The sequence below is a fragment of the Scyliorhinus torazame genome, chromosome 10 (genome assembly GCF_047496885.1).
Source record: "Scyliorhinus torazame isolate Kashiwa2021f chromosome 10, sScyTor2.1, whole genome shotgun sequence".
In the NCBI taxonomy this organism is placed as follows: Eukaryota; Metazoa; Chordata; class Chondrichthyes; order Carcharhiniformes; family Scyliorhinidae; genus Scyliorhinus; species Scyliorhinus torazame.
Genome location: NC_092716.1, coordinates 26895151 through 26914188, shown reverse-complemented (window position 1 = coordinate 26914188; position 19038 = coordinate 26895151). Strand labels below are relative to the sequence as shown.

The 19038-nt window shown below is 46.5% G+C and overlaps 1 protein-coding gene across 2 annotated transcripts in view; it reads left to right on the top strand.

Moving 5' to 3' along the window:
• LOC140430420 (hepatocyte nuclear factor 4-beta-like) overlaps window positions 1-19038 on the top strand; it is a 122811-nt gene that overhangs the window by 70370 nt on the left and 33403 nt on the right. For both annotated transcript variants that reach the window (XM_072517892.1, XM_072517893.1), the window contains exons 3-4: window positions 524-618; window positions 13838-13944. In XM_072517892.1, coding sequence (XP_072373993.1) covers window positions 524-618; window positions 13838-13944 — 202 coding nt within the window. The remainder of the gene's footprint in view (window positions 1-523; window positions 619-13837; window positions 13945-19038) is intronic.

The following is a 19038-nucleotide window of genomic DNA, read 5'->3' as shown; positions in this document are numbered from 1 at the left end:
ACATATTTTCGATTTACCCGTCTCGTCATTTGGGGCATTATACTGAGTAAATGGTTTCCAAGATTCACAAAACCTCTCGCTCTTTCCGATTAAAGGAAAGTTTCCGTATATCTTTGCAACCTACCTGCGAGAATCACGGGATGTTCACAGCACAGAAAGAGGCCATTGCGACTGCTCCAGTCAAGAATAATAATATTAATAATAATTGCTTATTATCACAAGTAGGCGTCAATGAAGTTACTGTGAAAAGCCCCGAGTCGCCACATTCCGGCGCCTGTTCGGGGCGGCTGGTACGGGAATTGAATCCGCGCTGCTGCCTTGTTCTGTATTACAAGCCAGCTATTTAGCCCAGTGTGCTAAACCAGCCCCAGTTCTGGCCGTAGAAACCCGGCATAATCCCACCTTGGCAGTCTGAGATGCGATTTCAAAACTGCTGCTACGTTTTGGAGAGTGGTGAGACACACAACAATTGAAAATCCATTTGGGCAAGTGAAATAATCAGTATTATCTTTACTGTCCACAGGTTTAGCCGGCAGTGTGTAGTCGACAAGGACAAAAGGAACCAGTGCAGGTACTGCAGGCTCAAGAAATGCTTCAGAGCTGGGATGAGAAAGGAAGGTAGGGACATTAATTCATTTTGTTGCATTCTCCAGTTAGGTCTATGTAAAGCTGGTATTTCAGTATGTAGGATCAGACACCATACAGGTAGATTATTGCTACCACTATCAATTCATAGAGGATTAATGCCATGATAATTCCTTATCTTCTAGTATTGTTTTAAGAGAAGGCTCCATTAATCCTGCACACTGCCACTGAAATGTCACACCTAGTCAAATCTTAAAGGCAGTACGGATATTACTGTTAATCATATTTTGTTGAAAAGACACAATTTACTGGAAATCCAAACACAACCATAGTTTAGCTATCACTTGACTGCTCAAAGCTTGACATTATCACAACGTGGTACCATGCCTCCACTGATATGTTAATCTGCTTGAGCAAATCAATGTTGTGGAGAAGCAAATGTTGATTGAACGGATGAATTCTGTGCTGAGAAGAATTGTAGCATATATATTTGGGATTTTGCTAAATACCCCAAAATTGGATGAATTCAAATTTGTCTTCCCGGCCAATCTTTCTCTCTCTCACTTTCAAAAACATACTCAGGCCCCTGTAGAAATGACATTTCCTCTAATTTTGTCCCAAATACATTGGCCAATGTTTAATGCCATTGTTGTTGTGTTGGTCAGAATGACATGCAAAGTTAGAAAGGACTCATTCCTAAAGTTAGGGAGAAAAAGAGGCGATGTGCCTCTAAATTGGGACAAATTTATGAAAGAGAGGCACAGACAGAATGAGCCTCCATTTGTGCTGTAAACTACTGTGGGGAGAGTTCTCCCGTTTTGAGACCCAGTGCGGTGGCAGGGCTGGGAATGTGGATTGTTTCCCACTGCGGCATCCAGCGGACAACGTTGTTCCAAATGAATTTCATGCCAATGTGTTTTCCCACCGACATCATAGGGAACTTGGTGTGGGGGGGAGTGGGGGGGTGGGGGGGTCAGACCTGCATCTGCATCCGTCAGACCTACAACTGCATCCCATTAATGGGATGCAAATGAGGTTCACGCTGGTCTCCGGCGGGCTTCCCGACTTGCCATGGTGGGCACAAGCGGAACCTCCTGCCACAAATTCACGATGACATGAAACCGATTTCTGGGACTCCTGCCATTTTCTCCCCTCACGCCCACCATCGCAGCTGCCAGAAGGGTCTTGGGAGGATTTTGCTCTATGATGCACAATCAGTTACACAAAGACGAGAGTAGGATGTAATCAAGGTTTTATTACACTGACATATGTGGCCTCCTACAGCAGCTGACGAAATGGCTGATGTACTGGGAGCACACATATTTATACTCTGCCTACTGGGCGGAGCCAGTAGGCAGGGTTCTACCCCCGTACCTGTAGTACAGGGGCCTTACCGCAAAGCACCTATATCAACATCCTATATATACAATATATACATCAGTGGTGACTACCACACTCTATTATTCTACAGGCCTTTCTCAACAAAACTTTATTGTGTCGAGTCTAAACATTTCAGTGCCACAGATTTTACATAATAACATTTCCCCACCTTTTGGAGATTCTACTACTGAAGGTGATCAGATTTGCTTTGTTTGGCCCCTTGTAACCAATCACTATTTGTCGATGTAACATTTGTCAATGTTCTCTGTTGATTATTCTTTTGTCTACTATGTACATACTGTGTACGTTCCCTCGGCCCCAGAAAATACTTCTCACTGTACTTCGGTACATGTGACAATAAATCAAACCAATTAATCAATCAATCAATCATTTAGTCAGTTGCACTGGGTGTGTCCAGAGCATCCTACAGCACTAATCATACTGCTGCCATTTAATTCTCATCTGGACATACACATGCAAATTTGGATGGATTATATATCAAATTAATCTTTGGCAGATGTTTGACACAATGATAGCAATTTTTTAAATGACAGACTACCGTTGTCTGTGCTGAGGCACACAGTTAATGAGAGATTTAATCTGATTTCCGTCCAAATTGATGGAACAAATTGGATCATGAATATTTTGATTAATCCTGTGAGTGACTAATGCTGGTTTCTCCAAATTCAGAGTAAGGCTGCCAGTGAAAGCCTGTTGAAGGGTAAATACACATCCCAAACCAGGCACTAGGGCAACGGGAGCACAAACAAAGCCAGGGATCTCTGGATGATGGAAGAGATGAAGGAGTGAATTTTCAAAGAAGTTCAGGGTTGGGATCGGTGATGGGCGGGGCTTGCAATTTGGTGCCCCTGTCCGTCATGTCCATGTGGTGCTAACGATCCCAACCCCAAGCCATGTTCAGAGAGCAAGCAGCAAACAACCAATTTAATTAATGTAATTAAGGGACAGATTGGAGAAACTGAGGCTGTTCTCCCAAGACAAGAAAAAGGGTGAGAGGAGGTTTGAAAAGGTTCAAAATTGTGAGGGATCTGGACAGAGTAGAAATTGAGAAACTCTGAAGGTTCTCATTCCCTGACGGATCGGGATCGAGTGGACACTGATGTAGGTGAATGGCAAAAGGACCAAAGACAACATGGGAAAAATCTTTTTAATGCTGACAGGGGCTAATACACTGCCTAACAGTGTGGTGGAGGCAAATTCAATGTTAACCTTCAAGAGGGACAGTAGAGCTTCTTTAAATATATAGAAAGGAAGAGAGAAGCCAAAGTAAATCTAGGCCCTTTAAAGAATGAGTCTGGGGAAATAATAATGGGGAACCAGGAAACAGCAGAGGAGTTAAATAAATACTTTGCATCAGTCTTCACAGTAGAAGACACTAATAACATTCCAAAAATACTACATAATCAAGGGACAAAAGTGAGGGGGAGTAAATACAATAACTATCACGAGCGAAAAAGTACTGGGGAAACTAATAGGCCTGTTCCTGTGCTGTACTTTTCTTTGTTCTTTGTTCTTTGCAAAAGCCAATAAGTCTCTAGACCTGGTGGGTTGCATCCTAGGATATTAAAGGTAGTCGCTACGAGATAATGATGGCACAGGTAGCAAGTTTCCAAGAATCTTTAGATTCTGGAAAAGTTCCAAAGGATTGGAAAACTGCCAATGTAACACCTTTATTCAAAAAGGGAGCGAGACAAACGCAGGTAACTGTAGGCCAGTTAGCTTAACATCTGTCATGGGAAAATGTTCGAGTCTTTTATATAGAATGTAATCGCAGAGCATTTCAAAATACTGTTATAACCCTCATGGGTCTTACAGGGTAGAGATGATTAACTATCCTTTTGATCTTGCAGAATACGAACTCCCCCGATAAGGGGGCGGGAGACCCTTAACAATACTTAGCTTTGTATTATCAGAGTCTGTCTGTAAGGCACCGACAAGAGAAGACCCAGTAAAGAACTACCGGAGCTTCAAATAATAGTTATTGTTAAATAAAGTACATTTTTGTTTCGACCCACATGGTGTAGATTCATTGTTGCCCTTTACAAAAAATATAAGCAAGCAGAGTCAGCATGGCTTTATGTCGGGGAAATCAAGCCTGACAAATTTATTAGAATTCTTTGAGGTGGTAAGAGCAGGAACCAGAAGTTGTAACATACTTAGATTTCCCCAAAGTGTTCGATAAGGTACCCCACAAAAGGCTACTTAATAAGATAAGAGCCCATGATGTTGGGGGCAGTATATTAGCATGGATATAGGATTGGCTAACTAGTAGAAGACAGATAAGCGGAGCATTTTCAGGATGGCAACACATAACTAGTGGCGTGTCACAGGGATCAGTGCTGGGGCTACAATTATTTACAACAATTATGAATGACTTGAATGAGGGAAGTGAATGTACTATGTCCAAGTTTTGGGTGAAACAAAAATAGTGGGAAGGCAAGTGGTGAGCATGACACAAAGGGGCTACAGAGTGATATAGACAGGTTAAGTGAGTGACTGGGCAAAACTTGGCAGATGGAATATATTGTAAGAAAATGTGAAGTTATGCACTTTGGTGGGAAAAATGAAGGAGCTGAATATTATTGAAATGGGGAAAGTCTGCAGAAGGCTGCAGCACAGCGGGACTTGGTGGTCCTTGCACATAAATCACAAAAAGCTAGCACTGCAAATTCAGAAAGTAATAGGGAAGGCAGATAGAATATTGGCCCTTATTTCAAAATGGGGAAGTCCTGCTAAAATCATGCAAGGCACTAGTTAGACCACACCTGGAATACTGTGAACAACTTTGGTCCCCTTATCTAAGGAAAGTTCATAGAATTTACGGTGCAGAAGGAGGCCATTCGGCCCATCGACCCTGCATCGGCCCTTGGAAAGAGCACCCTACCTAAGCCCACACCTCCACCCTATCCCTGTAACCCAGTAACCCCACAGAACCTTTTTGGACACTAAGGACAATTTATCATGGCCAATCCACCTAACCTTCACATCTTTGGACTGTGGGAGGAAACCGGAGCACCCGGAGGAAACCCACGCAGACACGGGGAGAACGTGCAGACGCCGCACAGACAGTGACCCAAGCCAGGAACCGAACCTGGGACCCTGGAAGCAGCAGTGCTAACCATTGTGCGACCGTGCCACCCCCCCCCCCCACTGTACTACCATGCCCCCCCCACCCCCCCACTGTGCTACCTTGTCCCACCACTGTGCTACTGTCTGTCCCTCCGTCCCCCAACGGCTACCCAGAGAAGGATCACTATGTTGATCCTTGGTATGGTGGCTTTTCTGATGAGGAGAGGTTGAATAAGTTGGGCCTGTACTCATTGGTTTTTTAGAAGAATGAGAGGCGACCTTATTGAGTCATACAGGATTCTCAGGGGGCTTGACAATGTAGAAACTGAGAAGCTGTTTCCCCTTATGGGAGAGTCTAGGCCAAGAGGGCATAATCTCAGAGTAAGGGGTCACCCAATTAAGACAGAGATGAGGAGAAATTTCTTCTCTCAGAGGGTAATGAATCTGTGGAATTCTTTACAGCAGAGGGCTGTCCCAGTTGGGTCGCTACATATGTTCAAGGCTGAGATGGACACATTTTTAATCAGTAAGGGAATCAAGAGTTATGGGGTAAGGTGGGAAAGTGGAGTAGAGGATTGTCACATCAGATCAGTCATTATCTCATAGAATGGTGGAGCAGAGCCGATGGGCCAAATAGCCTACTTCTGCTCCTATATTTTATGGTCTTCTGGGAATTGGAAATTACCTTTAGAGAAACAATTTGGAAGACAATGGGGAAAAGGTGGGTGAGTAGGATTGGCTGAGTTGTCCTTGCATTCAGTTAACATGAACATGACAGGTTGAAGGGCCTCCTTTTGTGCTGTCACCATTCTTTAATTTTATGATTCTATATAACGGAATAAGAAAACAGAGCAAAGGAAGATCAGTTACAAAGAAAGATCAAATTAACTTCATATTGGCCAAATACAGTGATGCCTAAATACAGAACCTCTGCAAAATCTATTTAAATGTTTTGTCATGACCTCTTGACGCTGTTGGGTCTGCGTTATTGAATCGCAGATAATCAGCACAATATGCTGCAATTATCAAACAGTTCATATATTGGCGTGAAGTATATTTATGCCATATTGCAAATCACGGGGAAAACTAAGCACTTCAGGAACAGAGGGCTGGATTCTCTCAGCCCAGGGCTGGGCCGGGCCGGAGAATCTCTGCGACAGGGCCCCGCCCCTCCACAGAGTGGAGAATCGGCGCGGTTGGCGCCAGCGTGGTTGGCGCGGTGCCGGTCGTAGGCCGTTCTACACGGCCGACCCGCCGCTTCTCGGCCCGGGATGGTCCGAGCGGCCGTAGTTAAAATGCTGAGCCCCGCCGACACCGTGCACACCTGCTCGCAGCCGGCGGGAACTCTGCCTGCAAGGGTCGGGTGGCAGCCTGTGGGGGGGAGGGGGACTCCGACACCGGGGGGTCTCCGATGCAGCCTGGCCCGCGATCGGGGCCCACCGATCGGCGGGCCGGCCTCTCTGTCCCCCGGCCTCTTTTCATACTCACCAGCCCCTGTACTCCTGCGCCATGTTGAAGGAGGCCACCGCGCATGTGCGCGTTGGCGCCGGTGCCACTGCGTATTTGCGGATCCCGTGGTGCCCAGTTTGCGCCGGGATCGGCAACTGGAGCGGCGTGAACCACTCCAGCGCCGTGCTGGTCCCCTATAGGTGCCAGAATTACTCCTGGCAGCGGCCCGTACACGCTGTCGTAAAACGGGCCGGCGTTTACGACGGCGTGGACACTCTGCCGCGGGATGGGAGAATCCCGCGGATGGATTTGTGTTTTGAAGATTGTGGGAAATGCATCTTCAAAATCCCAAGATCAACTTTCGACAAAGATGAAAATATCATCCTCTGGAATGTGGTTCCTCTAGTTCCACCATTAAAGCAATCTCACAACTTCAGATGCGGTAAACACTGCACTGTTCTGAAACCACTGGTAGGCACAAAGGCGAAAGAAACACAACTAAATCTTTATTCTTACTTGACACCCGCACCATCCAGCACGAGTCACAAGCCACCAAAAACAGGGAACCCAGCCCAATATGCTTAGGCTGATTCTATTCCAACTGCTTCCCCAGCTGGAATCAAATACCTCTAAACAAACTGGACTTTGAAACTTAACCACCTAGCCTGTGTACCCTGGTGCTACATTGAGAGGCATATTTAGCCACAAGGCCATCAAAAGGTTTCTATCGCCTACTATCTTACCAACCTATTAGCAACTCAGTGTGGCAGATCTTGATTTTGCACAATTGGATCAAGCGAGTGATAGAAAGCTGAAAGGTAGGGCGGTGACACAATGGTTGGCGCTGCTGCCTCACAGGGTTCGATTCCGGCCTCCGGTAACTGTCTGTGTGGAGTTTTCACATTCTGCCCGTGTCTGTGTGGGTTTCCTCCGGGTGCTCCGGTTTCCTCCTGCGGTCTGGAGATGTGCAGGTTGTGTGGATTGGCCATGCTAAATTACCCCTTAGTGTCCAAAGGTTTTTTTCTTCTTTATTTGTTCTTGGGATGTGGGCGTCGCAGGCAAGGCCAGCATTTGTTGCCCGTCCCTAATTGCCCTTGAACTATGGAATTTTAAGAGTCAACCACATTGCTGTGGCCTGGAGTCACATGTAGGCCAGACCGGGTAAGAGCGGCAGATTTCCTTCCCTAAAGGACATTAGTGAACCAGATGGGTTTTATGACAATCGACAATGGTTTCATGGTCATCATTAGACATTTAATTCCAGATTTTTTTATTCAATTCAAATGTCACCATCTGCTATGGTAGGATTTGATCCCGGGTTCCCAGGACATTACCCTGGCTGTCTGGATTACTAGTCCAGTGACAATACCTCTCTGCCATTGCAGGATGGGGTGGGGGAGTGGGCCTCGGTGGGGTGACCTTTCAGAGGATCTGAATGAACTGGATGGGCTGAATGACCTCCTCTTGCACAGTAGGGATTCTATGATTCTGCGATCTTCCCCCCAGTCAGAAACAAGCTCACCTTTCACCTGAGGGAATTAAATAAGCTTAAAAAAAAGAAAGCTGACATGCTGTTTTACATTTCTCCCCAAACGTTGACCGGAATTCTCTGGTCATCGCTATTCCAATTTCCCTCCATCTGTGCAGCCATCCGAGCTCAAAATGTCAAGTACCTTTCTCTGGACAGATATAAGCATGAATGTTGGTGTTTAAAACTATCATTATTAAACGTTCACAATATATATTTTTTTCACTTAGAGCCTTGTCAGGGAGATTGCGAGGCTCAATAGCCTTTTATATTATAACGCTGGTGCTGTCGATAGCTCTTTTAAAATAGCTCTGACATTTCAACCTGTGCTGTACTTTCTACCCCACAGTAAATAGATAGAATCCTAGGCACCAGCTGTTATCCAGCCTTGTTATTTTAAACCTATTATATGTAGGGTTTGCCACCATCATTTTTCCCATTCTGTCACTCATTTTCTTACCTTTATCTTCTTTCTATCTTTGATAACAGTGCCGGTCAATTTTCTCAAGGGGTCCCCAGTCAGACATTGAGGCTTTTCATTAGTATCCATCTGCAAGAGGCCTGTTGTAAGTGGCCATCCTAAATGCCTGAAAAAATGCTGCAACTAATTTCAGGTTGGATGGTTTGCAACAATCCTGAAGGGGAGGTGGCAGGACATTTGTCCAAGAGATTTAACTTCACTGCACCTATTTCTGACCCAAAAACAAGTTCCACCTTCTAACCCCAACCTGTTTTGTACATTTTTGGACTACTTATCCAGCTTGTGCAAACTCATAAAACTTGTGGCCTGACACACTATACAATTCTAGAAAGGTTACAGAGGAATTATCTATTTAATGTCGAGGCCGAGATCGCAGATTCTAAGCTGCTACTGTGCTCGGATATTGAATGCGCATTCTACAAGTCTGCAGTCAACTTCACCGATTCATGAGTTGTTTTAGAACCATATCATTACAGTTTGCCCCCATCACGATGTACCAAAAATGGTGGAAGGTGTTCTGTCTGTTAGATGCTTCTAAAGAACGAGTTTATGCTTTTATTACAGCTAGTCTACACAGGAAGTCTTCTCCCACTGTGATGCTCTATGTATGAGTCTTGTGGAATAACACTGACATTCATTTAATCTAAAGCTTTAATAAAAAAAGCTACAAATAAACCAAATCCGCGTAATACTTTTCATATTTCCTCCCTCTAACACTTGGAGCTCAGAAGAAACATAAGGGACAAAATGTAACAGTAGATTGCCATCTGCTGGTAAATGCTTGCAGTACAGAACTTTCCAGAAGGCTGAGTGCAACTTCAGAAATTGCACTCTCGGTGGAAGTTTAATCCTCCAGGAGTGTCTTGTGAACTTGGGCTCTCTGTGATTTTCCAACCATTATCTTAAGAAAATAGCGCTTGCATATGGTGAGACTAGGGGCGCGATTCTCCCAGCAGGAGCATCGCCGCAACCGCGATGCCGCCGAGGTTCAGAGAATCGGCGGCATCTGCGCTGGCGCATTTGGCGCGGCGCCGGTCACGGGCCGCTGTCTGCGGTGGGGCCGCCGATTCTCCGGCCCGGATGGGCCGAGCGGCCGTGCGGAAACGGCAGAGACCCGCCGCCGCCCACCCCTGGTCGCTGACGGCGGGAACTCTGCGCGAAGGGTCGAGGGGCGGCCTGTGGGGCGGGCCCACCAATCCAATGCCCTGGGGTCCACCAATCGGCGAGCCGGCCTCCCCCCCCCCCCCCCCCAGGCCTACTTTGTTTTGTGGCCGGCCCCTGAAACCCCCACGCCATGTTGCGTCCAGGCCGGCGCGCTGAAGAAGTCCCCCGCGCATGCACGGGTTGGCACGGCGCCCATTTGGCACGGCTGGAGCGGCGTGAACCGCTCCAGTGCCATGCTGGCTCCCTGTGGGGGTCAGAATCACTATTGCCCGCGCCCGTTTCGCACCGTCGTGAAACGCGACGGTGTTCACGACGGCGCGAACACATAGTCTCCATTTCGGAGACTCGCGCCCTAGGTTCGGGGTGGGTGGAGGGAGGAGGGGTTTATGTTGGTGACGGAATCTCTCGCCTACTGCCACGGTCCCCAGATCGCCTCCCTTGGGGAAGGCCCGCCGGAGTTAAATGCCCACCAGACATCTGAATGGCCGACGTTAGGTCTGCCCGGGACTTAGAACCTTGGGGGCAAAATATCCTGCCCTGAGAGCTGCCGGCCAATTGAAGGCCAGGAGCTCTTCATTGCCCGACATCAGGGAGCTCCAGCTTCTGCCAACCAGAAAATTACACTTGATGAAGTACCCAGGCCACAGGGTAGGTGAGGGGGGAATGGAGTGGGGGAGGGGGTTGGAAGAAAGGGCAGGGGGTTGGCTGTCAGCAGATCCAATGCCCTGGATGTCAGCCTTGAATCATTCTTGACACGTGCTGAATAAATTCCAGCACTTCCTTCTTGTGAAGTGTGGTCACTGTCTTAATTTGGGAAACAGCAGAAAAATTGCTCACAGCAAGGGGAAGGGAATGCAATAATGACTAAATAATATTGGCTGAGAGATAAATATTGGCATAGATATCAGGGCTAGCTCGCTGCTCTTCTTCAAAATAGTGCCATGGGATCTTTTAAATCCAGCTGGGTTTGATAACTCATCCAAACGTCAGTGCCTTTAACAGCGCAGCATTCCTTCAATACTGCAACCGGAGCGATTGGTTAGATTCTGCACTCAGTTATTTGAAGTCAGGCCTGAAGCCATACAGGGCCTTGGTGAGGCCACAACTGGACTATTGTGAGCAGTTTTGGTCTCCTTTTCTGAGGAAGGATGTTCTTGCTCTCTAGGGAATGTAACGAAGGTTTACCAGACTGATTCCAGGGATGGCGGGACTGTCTTATGAGGCGAGATCGACTAGGTTGGGATTGTTCTCGCTGGAGTTCAGAAGATTGAGGGGGGATCTCATAGAGACTTATAAAATTCTAACAGGACTAGACAGGGTACATGCAGGGAAGAGTTTCCAATGGTGGGTGTGGCCTGAACCAGGGGCCACAGTCTGAAAATTCAGGGTAAACCATTTCGGACAGAGATAAGGAGACATATCTTCACCCAAAGAGTGGTGAGCCTGTGGAATTACCACAGGAATTAGTTGATGCTAAAACATTGAATGTAGTCAAGAGGCGGCTAAATATAGCACTTGGGGAGAATGGGATCAAAGGCTATGGGGAGAAAGCAGGATTAGGCTATTGAGTTGGATGATCAGCCATGATCGTGATGAATGGCGGACCAGGCTCGAAGGGCCGAAAGGCCTCATCCTGCTCCTATCTTCTCTGTATCTATGTACCCTCCTGACTCAGGGCCACAGCTTACATTCTTAAAGTTTATGGATGAGTTTTCTGCCGGCGGGTTTCTCCGATCTGCCGGCAGCGCACACCAACCCGCGGGTTTCCCAGCAGCGTGGAATGGCTACAATGGGAAATCCCATTGGCCAGCGGCAGAATGAAGAGTCCCACTGCCAGCGATGGCTCGCCGCTGAGAAACACACGACTGGGGAGCGGAGAGTTCACCCCTATGAATTTGTGCAGATTATCCGGGCTGACATTTGATGCAAAGTTCTGTTGCAATCATGAAGCCAATGGATGGCATCGTTCCAAAATTGTGCAAAGTGTTGGATCATGCGAGAAAAGCTGTGTGAAACCAGCCGGTTTCAAAACCACTTTTTATTGCCTGACTGAACAACCTGCAATTTCAGGGTGCTGTCGGGAATCACACAGCCAGCTGAAGGGGCGGGACCTGAACCCGCTGGCAACGCTGGATTCTGTGATCAGGACACCATTGTTAAAGGGTGGCTCAATTTCAAAGCTAAATGTACCGTTCCCACCCCCCCCCCCAAAAACACCCCATGGCCATCGAGACTCATCACATAGACATCGTGACCCTCCCCCTACGGACATGGCACCCCCCCCCACCCACGGACATCGGGGCACGCAGGCAGATAAGGGGAACACTGCCTTCCCATGCAGATGGGGAGCAACCCGCAATAGAAGAGGGTAACACCCCTGCCAGTGTCCCATACCTGTGCCCCCCTGGAATTTCCTCTTCAGAAACTAGCAGTGATTTGTGCCAACGTGATGTCATGCCACCGGGGGGAACAGCCATCATGCGTGGATGGTATGGCGCCAAGCCCAGTAATCAGGTTATAATTTATTGAAATGTATGGAAATTGGGTTGTGAACCAGATTATGTCACTGGCAGAAGGCGAGGAAGATTTCAAACAGACCTCATCGGCTTGAATCCTGTATTTGGCTGCTCGCGAGATTTAGCGGCCATTATGGGATTTGCGCTGTGACTAACAGTCCCGCTAAATTCCGACCAGTGCATTTTGGATGAGATATTAAACTGAAACGCAAAGAAGAGCAGGGACATTCTCCCAGATTCATAGCACACAGCCTCAAACAACACTATCGTAACTTCCCTGGAGTGGCAATCAGCTGCTGGCCTGCTGGGGTTGGGGGAGGAGGTGATTCGGGCCTCGGGGTGGGGGGGGAAGGCTGCAACTAGGGCTGGGTCCACTCTGGCTTTGGGGAGGGGGGGGGGGGCGGAGGAGCCCCGTATGAGTGGGGGGAATTCCATGGAGAGGTAGTCAGGGGGCGGGAGAGACCCCTGGGGTGTCAGGGGGTGGGGGTGTTCCATGGAGGGGTAGTTGGGTAGCGGGGGCAGTCCCCTGGGGTTTAATCTGGGTCTGTACAATAGCTACCCAGAAGTTGGAAGTGTTTTAATTTTTCTAACTTTTTCTATTAGTAACTATTAGGTAATATTACCCCCAGGGTAACTATTACCCCCAGGGTAACTATTAGTGTAACCCAGTCAGAAGCATCCGGAGTTTGAGATTTAAACCATGTTTTTGGACAGTTCCTGGTGCAGGGCAATTGGCCAGGAAAAATTTCCAGTTCCGGGCAACCTTGGGCGGGATTCTCCGGGAACCGGCGAGGTGGGCCGTACCAGCGCTAAGGAGTGGCGTGAACCACTCCGGCGCCGGGCCGCATGGAAGGTCTGGAATCCTCCGCAATGGCCGGCACTGCAGTGGTTGGCGCCGTGCCAACTGGTGCCAAAGGGCCTCCGCTGGCCGGCGCTAGTTGGTGCATGCGCAGGAGCGCCAGCGTGTTCTGGCGCATGCGCAGAACCGCTGGCGTGTTTCCTGCACATGCGCAGGGGGTTTCTTCTACGCGCCGGCCATTACGGAGCTTTACAAAGGCCGGCGCGGAGGGAAAGAGTGCCCCCACGGCACAGGCTCACCCGTAGCTCACTTGGCCCCAATCATGGGCCAGGCAACTGTGGAGGCCGCCCGCGGGGCCGGATCCCCCCGCGCCCCCCTGAGGACTCCACAAGCCGCCCTTAGAGCCAGGTCCCGCCGGTAGGGACCTGGTCTAATCCACGCCAGCGGGACTGGCCGGAAATGGGTGGCCGCTCGGCCCAACGGGGCCCGGAGAATCTCCGGGGGGGGCTGGCGCCGGAGAATTCGGCAGCCGGCATCGAAGTTCAGAGATGGATTCGCCAGTGTATTTTTTGGGGACCCGCCTCCTGGTCTTATCCTCCATTGCGGGACCCAATGTGGAAATTGGTTGCAATCAGGTCTACATCACAATAGTGGCTACTCTTTGAGAGCACTTACATGGGTGTAAAATAATTTGGGGGTTCCTATGATCATGAAAGGTACTATATAAATGCTAGTTATTTCTTGTTATTAACTTACAGAAAACAAAATGTTTGAGGGCGAGATGTCTAATCTAAAGTTTGAACATTAACACTGGTGATTTAACAGCAACTTTTTATTTTGCAAAGCTGTACAGAATGAAAGGGACAGAATCAGCATTCGCAGAACCAGCTATGAAGATATTGGATCGCTTTCCATAGCGACATTGGTACAAGCGGAGGCAATGGCTTGGCAGGTAACTTCCCCGAAGCAAATTAACATAGTGATCGTCAAAACTATCAGATGAGGGGCAGCACGGTGGCGCAGTGGGTTAGCACAGCTGCCTCGCGGCGCCGAGGTCCCAGGTTCGATCCCGGCTCTGGGTCACTGTCCGTGTGGAGTTTGCACATTCTCCCTGTGTTTGTGTGGGTTTCATGCCCACAACCCAAAGATGTGCAGGGTAGGTGGATTGGCCACACTAAATTGCCCCTTAATTGGAAAAAATGAATTGGGCACTCTTAATTTATATTAAAAAAGCTATGAGATGATACATTGCAAATAATTTATCAATGAAAAATATAATTCAATAATTATTTTCATACCATTATATCTAGAAACATAGTGATTTGGTGTGTTTGGCAAAGTTAATTCGGTCATAAACAGTGTAAATGGAGCCCAAGAAGTTTGTAAACATCATTTTATCGCCGAGTCCAAAGATTGTAGATTCAGGTCCTACTCGAGAATTGAGCATAAATATCAAATTTGACAATCCATCGGTGCTGTATTTGAGCACCGCACTTTCAGATGAGATGATAAACCAAGATCCCATCTGCCCAAGATCCCATGGTACTACTTAAAAGAAAAAATAAGGATTGGTCATTGTCTTTAACTTTCTGGCTGCCCAGTGCTGGATTTGGGGCGTGGGGTACACCAAAAATGCTCTGGGGAATCCCTCTCAGAGGTTACCAGGGAAGAGGTTAGACAACAAATGTCCAGAAGGGTTAACTTACCCTGGACAATTGCACCACACTGGGAACCGTCTGTCAGAGCAATTTAAATTGTTCACTTTGGATGGTTCCACCTTCGCTAATAGTTGTGTTATGCGTTAATAGTTACTCTGGAAGAGTTAGAAGAAGTAAAACACTTCTAACTTCAGTATTTTAAAGTCCTAGACCACCCCCCCCCCCCCCCCGAATCAACCTGACCCCCACCCCCCAACCCGACCCGACCCCCAACTCAAGATGCTTCCTGATGTGTTATGTATTCTGGGATAACACAGGCTGCAACTGGATGCAGCTTTAACCAAAAGATACTCCAGACCTTGAAGTTAATTCAATCTGATTTATTGAACCAGTAGCACAGTTAGCACAGATCTCTATGAGTTCGACTCTCTGCTAACCTAAGTGTGGTTACTCTGTCTGACTGAACCAGACTAGCTCTTAGCCACGTGCTGGAGGGGTGATGCTGTAAATACACCCTGACTCACTCTGTAGATGTTCATCAGTGGAAAGAGGCAGAGTGTGAGTGCCTCGTGCCTTTTATAGTGAGATACCACCCCTGAGTGTCCTGCCTGCTCATTGGTCATGTCCTGTTCTCTGTGTTCATTAGCTGCCTGTCTGTGCCTGTCTGTACATCATTATCTGCATGTCTGCATATCATGACATCACCCCCTTTTAAAAATGTTTTGTTGGCACGTGGGAACGTACTTACATGTGGTGACATATATTAACATATTTACAAGCGGTGGCATATGTGAACATATTTACATCTGAAGACAGCTGTCTAATGTGAGAAAACAGAACATAGCAAACAAAACAAATGTTCATAAGTCCAGTCTCTGGGGCTTGCATCTGATCCTTGTCGACCGCCGGAGAGGTGGTGGAGGGGACGACGGCGCCTTGACAGTGTTAAGTAATGGGTTAAGAGACATTTCAATTAGTTGTCTCATTTATGGTAAGTATCCATTAATTGACACTGATATGTAAAGGGGCTTCAGGTGGCCTCTGTCAGGTGGTGGATGGTTAGAGTTTTGTGCAAAGGCTGTTGGAATTAAATAAAGGTGTGTTTGTGAAAAAGGAACAGAACTTTAGACTCTGCATATCACAGCAACTAAAACGTCTAACAATTGGTAGCAGAGGATGGTTGCTGTGTAAATGTGAAGGGTTGAAAGATGCAACTTTTCCAGATCAAACCAAGGAGTGAGTGAGAAAAGAAAAAAAAAGGGATATATGGCGGAACCGAGGATAAAGATGGCTGGATATGACTATCCTCCCTTATTTTCTGAAAGGGAATCGTACGACCAATGGAGAAGTGCAGTAGCTATGTGGACTAAGGTAACTGCTTTGGGAAAGAGAAAACAAGGTCTGGCATTGGCTCTTTCTCTACCATATGGCAGTAAAATCCGAAACAAAGTGCTTTCTGAGCTGGAATTGGAAGAGTTAGACTCAGAAGAGGGTCTGGAGACTTTATTACATTATATGGATAAGATTTATAAGAAAGATGACTTGTTAAGTGCGTATGAAGCATGGTCGGATTTTGATAAGTTCCGGAAAATGGAGGATATCTCCATGGAAGACTATACAATGGAATTTGGCAGACTATATAAAAGGCTGCAGAAACACAATCTGGAATTTCCACAGTCTGTGTTGGCCTTTAAATTACTTGACTGTGCTAGAGTGAGCAACATGGATAGGCTCCTTTGGTTTTGACAGGAGTTCAGTTTGCGGATAAGGATACCTTATTCGAACAGATGACAAAAGCTTTACAAAAGTTTCTGTGGAAACATTCGATTCCGTTGGCTCTGATGACCCAAATAGGTCAGTCAGCCTGCAATAAGGCAGAATATGGAAGATACACTACTAACCGGATGGCGAAATCGTATGGCTACGAACAGGGCTCAAGGCTATAGAAGGAGACCGAGACAAGGAAATTATGAAGACAGAAACCCAGGTTAGAACCTACAATAGGAAGATGAACCCCAGAAATGTACGGGGCATGATAAATCGATGTTTTCGTTGTGACTCTCAATACCATTATGCTTTCAACTGTCCAACTCGTTATGATAGAGTGTTTGAAGCAACACATGACACAGAAGAGTCAGAAGAGGAAAAAGATAGTGACCAGAAAGAAGGCATTGTCCTATTGACAAGCAGCTTTACGCCGGTAATGAGGGTGTTGGTTGCAGAATCCTTCAACTGTGCTGTATTGGACAGTGGCTGCACATCTACTGTGTGTGGAATTGACTGGTTAAAATGTTACCTGGACTCTTTGAATGCTGAAAATCGTAACAAGGTTAAGGAATTTGAAAGTTCCACAAGTTTCAGGTTTGGGGATGATAATACACTGAAGTCGCTGAAAAGAGTGGTGATCCCTTGCAATATTGCGGGAGTGAATCATTTCATTAGCACGGATGTTGTATCAAGTGAGATACCTTTGCTTCTGAGCAGACTGTCGATGAAGAAAGCACACATGAAACTGGATATGGAACAGGATAAGGCAACAGTTTTTGGAAAGACGGTGGACTTACAATTTACACAGTCGGGACACTATTGTATTCCATTACTGACAAATAATATTTCAAGTAGAGTGGTTAAGGATGTGTTAATGGCAGTTGAAAATGGGACTTTAGCTGATAAAAAGCTTGTGGTATTAAAACTGCATAGGCAATTTGTACATCCGTCTCCTCGGAGGCTGAAAAATGTATTAAAGGATGCAGGGGTAAGGGATGATGACTATACTAAACTGATAGAATAGGTTAGTGACCGCTGTGAAGTTTGTAGGAAGTACAGAAGGATACCAGCACGACCGATAGTAACCCTACCTTTGGCCAGGGATTTTAACGACATTGTGGCCATGGACCTTAAGATCTGGGATAAAGCAAATAATATATTTATTTTGCATTTGTAGATTTAGCAACCAGATTTAGTCAATCAACGATTGTACGAAGTAAAGAAAAGAGAGTAATTCTGGATTAAATCGTGAAAAAATGGATAGGGACAAGAATGGGTCCACCGGCAAAATTCCTTATGGACAATGGGGGAGAATTTGCTAATGATGAGTTTAGGGATATGTGTGAAAACATGAATATCAGAGTTATGAATACGGCTGCAGAAAACACATTTAGTAATGGTGCCTGTGAAAGAAATCATGCTGTCATCGATGACATGCTTCGGAAAATTAAGGCAGATCGACAAAATTGCAGGCTAAATTCAGCTTTAGCATGGGCAGTACATGCAAAGAATTCATTGCAGATGGTTGGGGGCTATAGTCCCTATCAATTAGTGTTTGGTAGAAATCCTAAAATTCCATCCATTTTGGATGACCAGCCTCCAGCTTGGGAGGGGACTACACTTAGCTCTTGTTTTGCTGAACATTTAAGTGAATTACATAGTAGTAGAAAAGCTTTTTTGGAAGCAGAAGTCTCTGAAAGAATTCACAGAGCTTTAAGACAAAACGTAACGCCATCAGATGCCGTTTTTCAGCAAGGAGGCATGGTATACTATAAGAGAGACAATTCTAATGAATGGAAAGGCCCAGGGAAGATCATAGGCATAGATGGCAAAACAATTATTTTGCAACATGGTAATCAAACTGTTAGGGTACATTCATCAAGGATAATGGGTACAGATTACAAATTTTCAAACTTAGACACAGCAGACAGACATGATGAGGAACCAGAGTCATCTGGTACGCATGTGTTACAGAACTATGAAGACCAATTAACTGATATAGACAGGGTTTCTGTGGAGGAACACAACACTTCTGATGAATTAGAACAGGTCATTTTTCCGAAAGGGCAACTGCCAAAAGTTGGTACAAAAGTGACATACTTGCCTGAAGGGTCTAGTTAATGGAAGGATGCAACTGTTATTAGTAGAGCAGGGAAGGCCACTGGAAAGTATAAACATTGGTTGAATGTACAGCATTCAGGGGAAGGAGTCAAGACAATGGATTGGGAAAATAAAGTTCAAAAATGGAGGGCACAGAAACGCAGTGCCAGTTCAGATAGTACATCGGATAGTGAGCAGGTCCGCAGGAAAAGGTCGAGAACTGTTAAAAGGACATCCCACAGCAGAAGGGGAAGATCAAGCAGTAGCAGTACAGAACGAGATACCAGGCAGGAGAGGGGACGTAGTTTGTCAAGATCTCGGAACATGAGTAAGACTACGAATACTAATAGGAGTAGAAGCCCACATGCACGTGAGATTTTGGTGGCTTCAAATAAATTAGATGAAAAAGTTATTAAAGAAGCTAAACAGCAAGAATTGCATAGTTGGAGTGAATTTGGGGTATACACGGATAGGGGACAAAGAGCTCTATCCCACAGATTGATTTGCACGTAAAAGGTTCA